Genomic DNA, 15,012 nt, shown 5'->3' with positions numbered 1-15,012 from the left:
TTTAAATTATATAATTGTAGTATAATATATCTGTAATTATTATTATTATTATTATTTTTTTTTTACAAAATCTGGCTAAATCTGCCCACGATTTTTAATTTCCCTCAAATGCAAATAAGGAAGTAAAGCACATTTCAGGCTTCATTTCAGTTCATTATCAAACAGACAAATTGAAAATTAATTGTGAACATATATATATATATATATATATATATATATATATATATATATATATATATATATATATATATATATATATATATATATATATATATAGGAATACACAGAGGACCCAATTAAAAGAGCAGGTTAATTAGCATGGCTATGCATAATGAAGGCACAGCTCATGGATCAGTGACCTGCAGCTGAACTAATTCGGGTCTTTACTGTCAGGACAAAGAAAATGATTATTAGATTAAACCCCTCACTCTGACACGCTTGTTCCAGCAAATGTTCTGCAGTAATTATTGTAAATGTGAAAGAATTCCATAACACCAAGGGTCTCTTTCTCTCTCACACACACACAAACACACACACACACATACAGAGAAATAAATGCTCTAACAGTTGCAACAGGACAGATGATGAATCCTGTAGAGTTCAAGGCGCTGATATATCATTAATGTCAATTATTTGCTTGTACTGTTAGTAGACGTGTGGAACATCATTTGAGAAAACCATAAATTAGACTTTTGTATGCTTCAAAAATATTATAGGAAAATAATCACAGAAGAAATGAGAAATGAAACTCTATAACAGCTTAACACCAAGTTTTACAACTCTTATACCACAAAAAAGAGAGTAAGATACTATTTATCCGTTTATGTTTCCATTTAATGGTGAGGAATGTCTGTGTACAGATACTCACCGAATTACAGTAGTTTAACATAACACCAAAATTGTAAATATATTTTACATTTTGCGCAGCAGTCAATCGTAGCAGCGTACTGTATGTGCTACGATACTTTTGGTTCCTGCCTTGCAAGATTCCTTACTTCGGTCTTGGTAGCGATCGAACAAGTGCTATGTAGTTAATGTACCCATCAAAAACTTTTATGTAGAAGTCGGACAGAATCTTGGTGAGTACGATATGTTACGATAGGATACTTCAATGCATGTATGATATGTAGCTTTAGCAATTTCATTGTAGGGTTTCCTCCACTGTTAAAGCTTTTCAAGCAGATAGGATTATTTACTGAACAAACTTTCAATTAAATTGCATTAGCTAGATTTACTCAAATTATTAACTTAATACTAGGCCATTCTGATTCCCCTGCTTTTTCTTTTTCTCTTTTTCTTGTTTGTCGCTACTTGTTTCGTCACTGCTCTTTTCTTTGTTTTGTTTGTGTGACTTTATATTATAAAACTAGATTATTTCTGCCTGAATCCGTCATGCTCTGAATATCACAGAGTCAATTAAATAAGTATCTTATTTTATTTATTATCTCTCAGGGTTTATGGGATTATTACAATTACAGAACTTTCCATACTTTTAAATAGAAGTCGTAGTGTTAGTGTTTAAAGTAAGAAGTCGTAGTGTTAGTGTTTAAAGTAAGAAGTCGTAGTGTTAGTGTTTAAAGTAAGAAGTCGTAGTGTTAGTGTTTAAACATCAGCATCATATTTAAGAGCCCACAAATATCACCTCAGTGGATGTTAAACACACAAGATCTGTTAATTATATAACTGTTGTAGCTGTAGTGATATGTTTAGTGCAGTAATATCTCAGTAATATCTCAGTAATATCTCAGTAATATCTCAGTAATATCTCAGTAATATATCAGGCTGTCTTATTAAAATAAACCTGATTTTATAAAAGAGTGTATTGTGGACTTTCTGCTCACACACATTTATGACCTGAAATGCAAATACATGGTGATGGAAAATGAAACAAATATATGCAAATGATTGCTTCTAGGTCATACACACACAGTCGCACACACACAGACACACACACAGAGCACACACACAGACCACACACACAGAGACACACAAGCACAGACACACACAGACACACCCCAGATACCCAAACACAAGCATACAGACACACACACAAGCACCACAGACACAAACACACAAGCATGGCCACACACAAACACAGACACACACAAATACACAGACACACACACACAAGCACACAGACACAAACACACAAGCATGGCCACACACACACACAGACCACACACAAATGCACACAGACACAAATACACAAGCACACAGACACAAATACACAAGCATGTGCCACACACAAACACAGACACACACGAATACACAGACACACACACAAGCACACAGACACACCACAAGACACCACAAGCCAGACACACACAGACACACCCACAGATACCCAAACACAAGCACACAGACACAAATACACAAGCATGGCCACACACAACACAGACACACACGAATACACAGACACACACACAAGCACACAGACACACACACAGAGACACACAAGCACAGACACACACAGACACACCCACAGATACCCAAACACAAGCACACAGACACAAACACACAAGCATGGCCACACACAAATACACAGACACACACACAAGCACACAGACACAAACACAGACACACACAAATACACAGACACACACACAAGCACACAGACACAAACACAGACACACACAAATACACAGACACACACACAAGCACACAGACACAAACACACACAAGCACACAGACACAAACACACAAGCACGACACAAACACACACACACACAAACACACAAGCACACACACAGTAATGAACAGTGCAGTGGTTTTGTGGCTTCATACTTTCTTCATATCTACTTTACATAACCATGATGCTGTAGCTACAGTTTATTGTGTGTTCAAACTAAACTTTCAGCACAAGTTTATAAGATGTTACATAAAAACACATGTATAAGAAGAATTACTGATAACTTTGGACGTCGTTGTACATTTGAACCGCAGGAATTATTCAGTTAAATCATGTCTACATTGCGCACAAAACGAGATAAATTCCCTAAGGATGTGGAGACGAAGCCCCACGGATCACACAGTGATTAACTTCAGACGGAAACTTTCAGAGCGACGAAGTTGCAGTGAAACGTGGACGTTACACAAGGATTACGGCACAAAGGTCCTGAGCTCACGCATGCGCAGTAATGTTGGACTCCGTGTACGCATGCGCAGTGCGGTCCATAACGCACTGACTCACGGCTAGTTACGCAGCTACGAAAACATTACGAGGCCGCGCAGAGCAGCAACGACACAGCCGAGTGACAGCGCACAAAACCGACCCAGGTATATAATGTCCTTATTTATTTATGTATTAATGAGTTAGTTGTCCAAACATTCTCACATAGTTACAGTTTTTGTTAGGAATATTCGTCAGCAGTTTGGAGTAATAACACCCGCTAACTGTAGCCGCTAATGCTAATATAAACACCACTTTAAAGCGTTATATAGACTTCAATATGTTTAAAATACACCAAATGTGTAAATAAACGTCGTCTTATAGCTGTAACGAAGCGGCTGAGTTTGTTCATGGTGCGGAAAGTAATCTGAAACTATTGTGACATGCTAATGCTAATGCTAACGCTCGAGTAACGCCCACAGCTCATATTAAACAGTGTTAAATACCTCACACACACACACACACACACACACACACACACACACACACAGGAATACATGTGCAATGATACGTATTAAATGTACACACACATCAGTCTGTTATTTGTTCAGCTTTTATTTCTCCGGCCTCATTCAGTGTTAATAATTCACTGGACAGCTGCACTTTAAACACGTGTTGGTGACCGACACTGAGTTCAAGGCTGAACTCACATTTTATTAGAAACAAATCAGACATCGCTAACATGTTTCATTAAACGGAGACGGTTTGGCACGTAATAATAAGGAAGCGTAGAAGAACGAGGAAGAGTCAAAATGCAGACGATTCAGGAGTCAGTATGGATATGATTCGTTGTGAAATGATTCGGTATAAAGATGATTCAATGTAGAAATGATTCGCTGTGTGGATGAGTCGGTATGGGGGACATGTAGAGGAAAAGAATCGATAGCAGTCTGGATAGTTTTCGTGTTGCCTATGACTTGATCTTTAGAGATTTTTTCGTTCCTTCGAGCTGCTCCCTGTCCGGGTCGCTACAGAGGAGAATCAGAATCAGAACCAGGTTTATTGGCCAAGTGCGTTGATGTTGACACACACAAGGAATTCCAGATGTTTGTGACTCTCAAAAGTACACACATAAATAACACTATACTATACAAGACAATACACACATAAGTAACACTATACTATACAAGACAATACACACATAAGTAACACTATACTATACAATACACACATAAATAACACTATACTATACACACATAAATAACACTATACTATACAAGACAATACACACATAAGTAACACTATACTATACAATACACACATAAATAACACTATACAATACACACATAAATAACACTATACTATACAATACACACATAAATAACACTATACTATACAATACACACATAAATAACACTATACTATACTATACACACATAACACTATACTATACAATACACACATAAATAACACTATACTATACAATACACACACAAATAACACTATACTATACACACATAAATAACACTATACTATACAATACACACATAAATAACACTATACTATACACACATAAATAACACTATACTATACTATACACACATAAATAACACTATACTGTACAATACACACATAAATAACACTATACTATACAATACACACATAAATAACACTATACTATACAATACACACATAAATAACACTATACAACACACACATAAAGAACACTATACTATACAATACACACATAAAGAACACTATACTATACAATACACACATAAAGAACACTATACTATACAATACACACATAAAGAACACTACTATACAATACACACATAAAGAACACTATACAACACACACATAAAGAACACTATACTATACAATACACACATAAAGAACACTATACTATACAATACACACATAAAGAACACTATACTATACAATACACACATAAAGAACACTATACTATACAATACACACACAAAGAACACTATACTATACAATACACACATAAATAACACTATACTATACAATACACACATAAATAACACTATACTATACAATACACACATAAATAACACTATACTATACAATACACACATAAATAACACTATACTATACACACATAAATAACACTATACTATACAATACACACATAAATAACACTCTACTATACAATACACACATAAATAACACTCTACTATACACACATAACACTACTATACAATACACACATACATAACACTATACAATACAGATGTGATGCAATATACATTATGAGTATTAAATATGAATACAGAATACAGTAATACGTCGAGATACGAGTTTAATTCGTTCCGTGACTTTGCTCGTATCTCAAAACAATTTCCCCGTTTAAATGAATTAAAATGCCATTAATCCGTTCCAGCTCGCAAAAATCCACTCCAGTTGTTTTGTTTGTGTTTTGAATATGAAAAATGTACAGTACTGTATATATAAATGACAAATATTGTATAAACACATACAGTAATAAAAGAGAATGTTAAAAAATAAACTGGTTTTACTTTACGGAAGATGCGCACGGAGGTGAGGGGAGGAGTAAACAGGTGGAATTTTGTCTCGTACGTACACTTTCGTTCACTTACTCACTACTGTACACTCTTAATGCTACTTTACACTTAAATAATGGAACTTAACTAAACTTCACTAAAATTAACAACTTAACTGGAATTCTCTTAACTTAACTAAACTTAATTGCTACATTTTCTGTTTTCTTTACATTAATTTTGCTTAATTTCTTCATCGCTTTTCTCTTCACTTGTTTTGCCTTTTTGTCACTCTTTCCTCACTAACCTCTGCCGGTCATTTTAATAAAAACCCCGTTCCGGTCGGCATATCGGATGTGGTGTAGTCGCACAAGTCAAAATTTATTAACGGATCCAGCGCTCAAAACGGATCCGAAAATTACGGATCCGCAGATGGTTGGCACCTCACGCAGCGACTTTGCGACTATCCATTGGAAATGAATGACTCCGTTTTATCGGTCGTCGTGTGCAGTGTGAAGGCGGCTTTAAACCGAGTGAGACGTGGGAAGCTGAGGTGGGGCAAACAGAGCACACGTGGTTGTTGGGGATCTTTGTTTTGGCGGCGGTGGCTCGGATGCTCGCATCTCAAAATTTGCTCGTATCTCACGCCAAAAATTTGGTAGAATCACAGCTCATATCTCAAAAAATTTGTATGTCAAAGCACTCGTATCTCAAGGCATCACTGTATATACATTTACATCATTTAGCAAATGCCACTGAGCAATTGACCAACTGAGCAATTGAGGGTTAACCATTTATTTTTTATGCTGTTGTTACTGTGCGTTGCAGTCTGTTCCTGTCCTGTTTTGTTGTTGCACCAATCTAGATGGTGATGGATGTGAACAGGACAGATTCAATGGCTGCAGTGTAGAACAGCATCAACAGCTCCTGTGGCAGACCAAACTTCCTTAATTGGGCCTTTTTGGTGATGGAGTTTATGTTGCACTCCCATTTCAGGTCTTGGGAAATGGTAGTTTCCATAAACTTAAAGGTCTCCACAAATGACACCAGGCTGTTTGATACTGTGAGGGGGAGTAGTGTTGAGGGGTCTTTCCTAAAGTCCACTATCATGTCCTCAGTTTTGAGGGTGTTTAGCTCTAGACTGTTGTGACTGCACCGTAACACCAGCCTCTCCACCTTCTGCCAGTATGCAGACTCATTGCCATCTTGGATGAGGCCGATGAGTGTAGTATCATCTGCAAACTTCAGGAGTTTAACAGTTTGGTCACTTGAAGTACAGTCATTAGTGTAGAGAGAGAATAGCAGTGGGGAGAGGACACATCCCTGAGGAGCGCCAGTGCTGTTTGTCCGAATGCTGGAGGTGACACCTCCCAGTTTCACCTGTTGTTTCCTGTCTGTCAGGAAGCTGGTGATCCACTGGCAGATGGAAGGGGGTATAGTGAGCCTTAGGTTTTTTTAAATACCCTTCCTCATGCAACCCTCCCATTTTTATCCAGGCTTGGGACCTGCACTGGGAGTTAACTCTACATTACCTCTTTTGGTAACTCTGCGGTACCTCTTTGGTAACTCTGCGGTACCTCTTTGGTAACTCTGCGGTACCTCTGGTAACTCTGCGGTACCTCTGGTAACTCTGCGGTACCTCTGCGGTAACTCTGCGGTACCTCTGCGGTAACTCTACAGTAACTACAGTAACTCTGCAGTAACTACAGTAACTATCCGGTAACTCTGCGGTACCTCTTTGGTAACTCTGCGGTACCTCTTTGGTGACTCTGCGGTAACTACAGTAACTCTGCGGTAATTCTTTGGTAACTCTACGGTAACTACAGTAACTCTGCGGTAACTCTACGGTAACTACAGTAACTCTGCGGTAACTCTACGGTAACTCTACGGTAACTACAGTAACTCTTTGGTAACTCTACGGTAACTACAGTAACTCTGCGGTAACTCTACGGTAACTACAGTAACTCTGCGGTAACTCTACGGTAACTACAGTAACTCTGCGGTAACTCTACGGTAACTACAGTAACTCTGCGGTAACTCTTTGGTAACTCTGCGGTACCTCTTTGGTAACTCTGCGGTACCTCTGCGGTAACTCTACGGTAACTACAGTAACTCTGCGGTAACTCTGCGGTAACTACAGTAACTCTACGGTAACTCTGCGGTAACTACAGTAACTCTGCGGTAACTCTACGGTAACTCTACAGTAACTCTGCTGTAACTCTACAGTAACTCTACAGTAACTCTGCTGTAACTCTGCGGTAACTCTGCTGTAACTCTACAGTAACTCTACAGTAACTCTGCTGTAACTCTCCGCTGGACTCAAATGAATTAATATTTATTTGTGGATTTCTGTAAAGCTGCCTTGTGATGTCTGTTGTTACAAGCACTATAAATTAATCTGTATTGAAAGTGAGCAATAATGGCAATTAAGGTTATTAATAAAGGTTGATTTAAGGTTTAATGTTTTCTTATATTATGTATTCAGTGCTGGATAGTTTTGTAGACGTTTAATAATGCTTGTATTGCCCTTTATAAGGGTTTGTATATAATAATAATAAATAAAATAGAATGGGTTTGAATGCAAAAGTATAAAATATTAAATATCATTGAGCAGCTAAATCGAGGTAAATTCTGTTATTTGAGAATTATATTTAAGTATAATTATATTTATTTAAAATATATTATTTTTGGAGAATATCTGTATTAAAAAATCTGAATATAAACACTATAAGTCGTGTTATTTCTTTACCACGTGTAGGAGTTGACTCTGTATCTAAACAGTGGGAAGATGAATGTGTTCGACCGTAACATCAACTTCGAAGCCCTTTGGAAGTTTTCCCAGATGTAAGTGTACAAATGATAAATAAACTCTTTGCTTGTGTCCTCTCCTGTATTTTCCTTACATTAATGGATTTATTTCCCCAGTTCCCGCTCCACCCAGCAGCACCTGAAGAATGTGTACGCCAGTTTGTCCTTGTGCATGCTCGTGGCAGCAGCCGGAGCGTACGTCCACGTCGTCACACGCCTCTTTCAGGTATCCTCTCAGTTCTCCTGTGTTTATGTTCCGTCCCATCACAGTACCCGAGTGAGAAAGTGGGTGGAGTTTAGCAGGTTGTGTGGTGAGCAGTAGGGATGAGCTTGGTTAGTGAAATACTTAAAACTCATGAATATTTTAATGTTTTATTCTGTTTTTAATGTGTTTAAGATGGTATTCATTTAAAATGTTTAAATTAATTCAGTAAAATGTTAGCGTAGCTTCTTTAGCCGTGTGTACAGCTGAGATGCTGATGTTGCTTTACTAATAACATACTTTGTGTTTTATACCTTTGTGTTAGTGATGTTTTACCCTGTGTAGTGAATATACACATATATAAAGGTGTTTTTTCTTTTTCTTCTCTCTCTCTCTCTCTCTCTCTCTCTCTCTCTCTCTCTCAGGGTGGGCTACTGTCTGTGTTGGGTTCACTGGCGATGATGATGTGGCTCTCTATGACTCCACACAGCCCTGAGACGGAGAAGAAGAGACTTGCTATTCTGTCTGCGTTCGCCTTCCTCACAGGTCATCATCATCATCCTCCTTCTCACTTACATCAAGTTTTATTCCTTACAAACCACATCAGTTTACAATTTATTATTTATTAAACAGTGTTACTGTCAGAGATGCTGTTGCAGAGAATTAATCAACACTTTCTGACCAATCACAGTCCAGAACTCAGTAGCAGTGTTGTGTAATAAAATATTATTATTATTATTATTATTATTATTATTATTATTATTATTATTATTATTATTATTATGTGTTGTAGGTGTGGGACTCGGACCTGCCATGGATTATGTCATCAGCATCAACCCGAGGTATTATAGAGACACTTACACAGTATAAACCTTTAATGTGTAATGTATACAGTGTAATGTGTTTTATAGTGTAGTGTTTAAATGTGTGTGTGTGTGTGTGTGTGTGTGTGTGTGTGTGTAGCATCATCGTTACAGCATTTCTCAGCACCTCGGTCATTTTCGTCTGTTTCACTCTGAGTGCTCTTTACGCTCAGCGCAGGAGTTACCTGTTCCTTGGAGGTAAACATCAAATATATTTGTGTGTGTGTGTGTGTGTGTGTGTGTTGTATGTATGTGTAATGGGTCTGTAGTGTGTGTTGTGTGTAATGTGTGTGTTTCCTCTGCAAGGTACTCTGATGTCTGGCCTGTCCATCCTGCTCCTGGTTTCTGTCCTCAACATGTTCATCGGCTCCATGGCGCTCTTTAAGGTGAAGACTTCTGCGTACTGTTGTTATAGCAACCGACTGATTCAGAAGGGTTTAATATGAGAAATGTTTTAAATGCTGAGGAATTTCCCCGTGTTTAAAAGTAAAGCAGGAATTCTCCTCAGTTTGTACAGTGAGAATGTAGAAGTGATGTGATCCTGACTACACCTGAGTTCATGTCTTCTTCCTGTCTGTATGTTCAGGCTCACATGTACATCGCTCTGGTCATCATGTGTGGATTTGTGCTGTTCGACACTCAGCTGATCATCGAGAAAGCAGAGATGGGAGATAAAGACTACATCTGGTAACTGTACAGTTAGTGATATTACACCAGGCTGAATCAAGCAATACACTTAAAGGTGCGGTCTCCGTTGTTTGAAAGCCAATGTTGACATATAAAATCACCAAAACAAACACGCCCCTAACCCAAACAGGTCCCACCCCTGTATCGATAGCTCCGCCCACACATACATACGTAACCCGGGCGACTAACAGAAAGAAACGTGTCTTTATCATAGCTGAAGGGAAGAACAATACGATTGTAGATAAACAAACAAGCAAAAATGCCACACAAGCATAATGATGTAAAGGACAAAGGCATATATTAGTTCTGTGTAACAAAGCAAAACCAACGTTACTCACCTATCGAGAAGGAAAAAAGCGCCTCGGCGTCTTAAGTAAAGTCGGCCACATATTCACAGGTCGGAGTTTCCCGAGTCGATAACTCCTGAGCTAAACGCTGTTAGCAAAACGCTGTTTGTTTTGATTTTTGTTTATTATTTGGCCCGACTCGGTTTTCTGAAGCGTTTCTCAAAAATCGGAGACCGCACCTTTAAGTGCAGCATAATGTAAAGCTCAAATTATGTAGAGAAGGAATGCAGACATTTGGTAACGTTTACAACACAACAAACTTTGTGCTTGCTTATTATTTGTCATGAACAGAAACAATTCAATATTAAGAGGCTCACGTTTGTGATGGTAGAAAATAATTATTAACTTAATCTCAGTAGTCTGGAGTTTTATAGTTTAACAGGAACCCAGCGATGTTATAAAGTTTATTAAACTGCTGTGTTCTTCTCCTTTGTAGGCATTGTGTGGATCTGTTCCTGGACTTTGTGACCATCTTCAGAAAGCTCATGGTCCTGCTGGCTATGAATGAGAAGGTACGCGGTCCATGACTGTGTTTGTTTTATATTACACGGGGTAATGATCAGAATAATAAAGAAGCCTTATATATATATAGAATAACTTTCATGCTCATTTATTACATTTAGGAATTTTTATAGCTAACATTTTATTTTTCTGTTTTCTTCTCCGTTTGTTGCAGGATAAAAAGAAAGAGAAGAAATAAACACTCATTGGCCAAAAAAATGAAAGAATCTGTGATCTGCAACTTTTGCCTCACAAATTGACCCAACAGCTTAATTACAAAATGAATTCTTCAGATTTTCTACTCCAGTGTCTTAATTTTATTTTAGTTATTGAAAGTGATGATGTTTAGGTTGTGCAGTAACCCTGATAAAGTTAACATGCTGGTCCCTATGACCATGATCTGTTATTATTATTATTATTATTGGTCTACTAATAAATGAGTTCATTTTTAAAACCTTTTCTTTAAACACTTACATGTGATGGTGGACACAAAGCTGAATAAACACACAGTAGATGAATTGTTTTTGTACATAGTTATAACCAGACTTTATAATTACACACTTATCCCTTCTACAGCGTTTCCTTTCTCACACACACACTTAAGTTAGAACCTGAGAACTACGGTATGTGTGTGTGTGTGTGTGTGTGTCTCTTCCCTGCCAATCTGAAGGTGTAGTTTCTCTTGTTTTACATTTAATTGTATTATTTGTATCTGCTGTAAATGCCAATAGTGTAATAATAATAATGAGTTATTTGAATATTTTGAGGGTCATTACAGATCACATGGAGTGAAGATGTAGCTACTGATCAGGGTTTATATTAGTCATTTATTCAGGAAGAATTAAAATAGTAAAGAAACAGTTTGATTGAGTTTCTCTAATGATCCCTTGTTACTGCCGACACTGCCATATTTTCACTAAAAGAATAAACTGTGACTGAATGTAGCACATTGTGGGGAATCTAGTCCATTTATCAGCTGCTATAATCACACACACACACACACACACATTGTGGGGAATCTAGTCCATTTATCAGCTGCTATAATCACACACACACACACACACACACACACTGGGGAATCTAGTCCATTTATCAGCTGCTATAATCACACACACACACACACACACACACACATTGTGGGGAATCTAGTCCATTTATCAGCTGCTATAATCACACACACACTGTGGGGAATCTAGTCCATTTATCAGCTGCTATAATCACACACACACACACACACACACACATTGTGGGGAATCTAGTCCATTTATCAGCTGCTATAATCACACACACACTGTGGGGAATCTAGTCCATTTATCAGCTGCTATAATCTCTCTCACACATTGTGGGGAATCTAGTCCATTTATCAGCTGCTATAATCACACACACACACACACACACACATTGTGGGGAATCTAGTCCATTTATCAGCTGCTACAATCTCACACACACACATTGTGGGGAATCTAGTCCATTTATCAGCTGCTATAATCACACACACACACATTGTGGGGAATCTAGTCCATTTATCAGCTGCTATAATCACACACACACACACACACATTGTGGGGAATCTAGTCCATTTATCAGCTGCTATAATCACACACACACACACACACACACACATTGTGGGGAATCTAGTCCATTTATCAGCTGCTATAATCACACACACACACACACACATTGTGGGGAATCTAGTCCATTTATCAGCTGCTATAATCACACACACACACACACACACACACACACACACACACACACACAATGTGGGGAATCTAGTCCATTTATCAGCTGCTATAATCACACACACACACATTGTGGGGAATCTAGTCCATTTATCAGCTGCTATAATCACACACACACACACACACACACATTGTGGGGAATCTAGTCCATTTATCAGCTGCTATAATCACACACACACACACACACACATTGTGGGGAATCTAGTCCATTTATCAGCTGCTATAATCACACACACACACACACACACACACACACACACACAATGTGGGGAATCTAGTCCATTTATCAGCTGCTATAATCACACACACACACAATGTGGGGAATCTAGTCCACTTATCAGCTGCTATAATCACACACACACACACACACATTATGGGGAATCTAGTCCATTTATCAGCTGCTATAATCACACACACACTAATCACAAACACACACACATTGTGGGGAATCTAGTCCATTTATCAGCTGCTATAATCACACACACACACACACACACACACATTGTGGGGAATCCAGTCCATTTATCAGACATGTATAGCAGCTATAATCACACTCACACACTGTCTAAATATACACTCTAATCTCACACACACCATCATAACACAATTTACTCTAATCACACACACACACACACACACACACACACACACACACACACACACACACACACTAATCACATACTATAAATGTGTACACTAATCTCACACACTATAATGACACACGCACACACACATATATACACTAATCTCACACACACTATAATCACACACATATACACTAATCTCACACACTATAATGACACACACACTAATCTCACACACTATAATGACACACACACATACACTATAATAAAACACACACATATATACACTAATCTCACACACACTATAATCACACACTATAATCACACACACACACTACAATCACACACACTATAATCACACACGCACACTATAATCACACACACTACAATCACACACACACTATAATCACACCAATCACACACACTACAATCACACACACTATAATCACATACACTATAATCACACACACACACCACTACAATCACACACACGATAATCACACACACACTACAATCACACACAACTATAATCACACACACTAATCACACACACACACTACCAATCACACACACTATAATCACACACACACACTATAATCACACACCACACTACAATCACACACAACTATAATCACACACACACTTACAATCACACACACTATAATCACACACACACTATAATCACACACACTAATCACACACACACACTACAATCACACACACTATAATCACACACACTAATCACACACACACACTACAATAACACACACACACACACTAAAATCACACCCCAACAACCACACACTACAATCACACACTATAATCACACACACACACACTACAATCACACACTACCAATCACACACACCACACACTACAATCACACACACTAATCACACACAACAAACACTCACACACACACTACAATCACACACACTACTAATCACACACACACAGTACAATCACACACCCACTAATCGCACACACACACTACAAGTCACCACACACTATCGCACACACCACCACACACTACAATCACACACTATAATCACACCACCACACTACAATCACACACACACACTACAATCACACACCTACGAATCACCACACACACACACACACTACAATCACACACACGCTACAAACACACACACACTAATCACACACACACACACAGTACAATCACACACACACTAAACTCACACACACTACAATCACACACACTAATCACACCACAACACCCTACAATCACACCACTCTAATCACACCACACACACACCACCACACTACAGCACACACACTATAAGCACACACACAGCACACACCACACACACACACACCACACACACCACACACTACAATCACACACACTATAATCACACACACACACACACACACACACTCACACACACTATAATCACACACACACACACACACACACACACACACACACACTACAATCACACACACTATAATCACACACACACACACACACACACACACACACACACACACACACACACACACACACAACAAACACACACACAAAAAACACACACACACACACACACACACACACACACACACACTACAATCACACACACTATAATCACACACACACACACACACACACACACACACACA

General features: G+C 38.3%; 1 protein-coding gene across 1 annotated transcript; it reads left to right on the top strand.

Moving 5' to 3' along the window:
* The first annotated feature begins 3,122 nt into the window (after nucleotides 1-3,122).
* tegt (testis enhanced gene transcript (BAX inhibitor 1)) lies at nucleotides 3,123-11,986 on the top strand. The gene is made up of 10 exons (XM_027152200.2): nucleotides 3,123-3,276; nucleotides 8,393-8,478; nucleotides 8,560-8,668; nucleotides 9,070-9,190; nucleotides 9,438-9,486; nucleotides 9,608-9,705; nucleotides 9,814-9,893; nucleotides 10,094-10,194; nucleotides 10,978-11,053; nucleotides 11,218-11,986. Exons 2-10 carry the CDS (start codon nucleotides 8,423-8,425, stop codon nucleotides 11,239-11,241), a joined length of 714 nt encoding a protein of 237 aa, XP_027008001.1. The 5' UTR covers nucleotides 3,123-3,276; nucleotides 8,393-8,422; the 3' UTR covers nucleotides 11,242-11,986.
* Nucleotides 11,987-15,012: the final 3,026 nt, after the last annotated feature.

The sequence above is a fragment of the Tachysurus fulvidraco genome, chromosome 2, assembly GCF_022655615.1.
Source record: "Tachysurus fulvidraco isolate hzauxx_2018 chromosome 2, HZAU_PFXX_2.0, whole genome shotgun sequence".
Taxonomy (NCBI): Eukaryota; Metazoa; Chordata; class Actinopteri; order Siluriformes; family Bagridae; genus Tachysurus; species Tachysurus fulvidraco.
The sequence above is the reverse complement of the archived record's forward strand: the minus strand, read 5'-3'. Positions and strand labels throughout refer to the sequence as shown.

Coding starts and splice junctions, on each gene's coding strand:
- tegt (XM_027152200.2), top strand. CDS start 8,423: ATGAATGTGTTCGACCGTAACATCAACTTCGAAGCCCTTTGGAAGTTT. Junction 8,479..8,559: donor CTTTGGAAGTTTTCCCAGAT/GTAAGTGTACAA, acceptor TTATTTCCCCAG/TTCCCGCTCCACCCAGCAGC. Junction 8,669..9,069: donor TCGTCACACGCCTCTTTCAG/GTATCCTCTCAG, acceptor TCTCTCTCTCAG/GGTGGGCTACTGTCTGTGTT.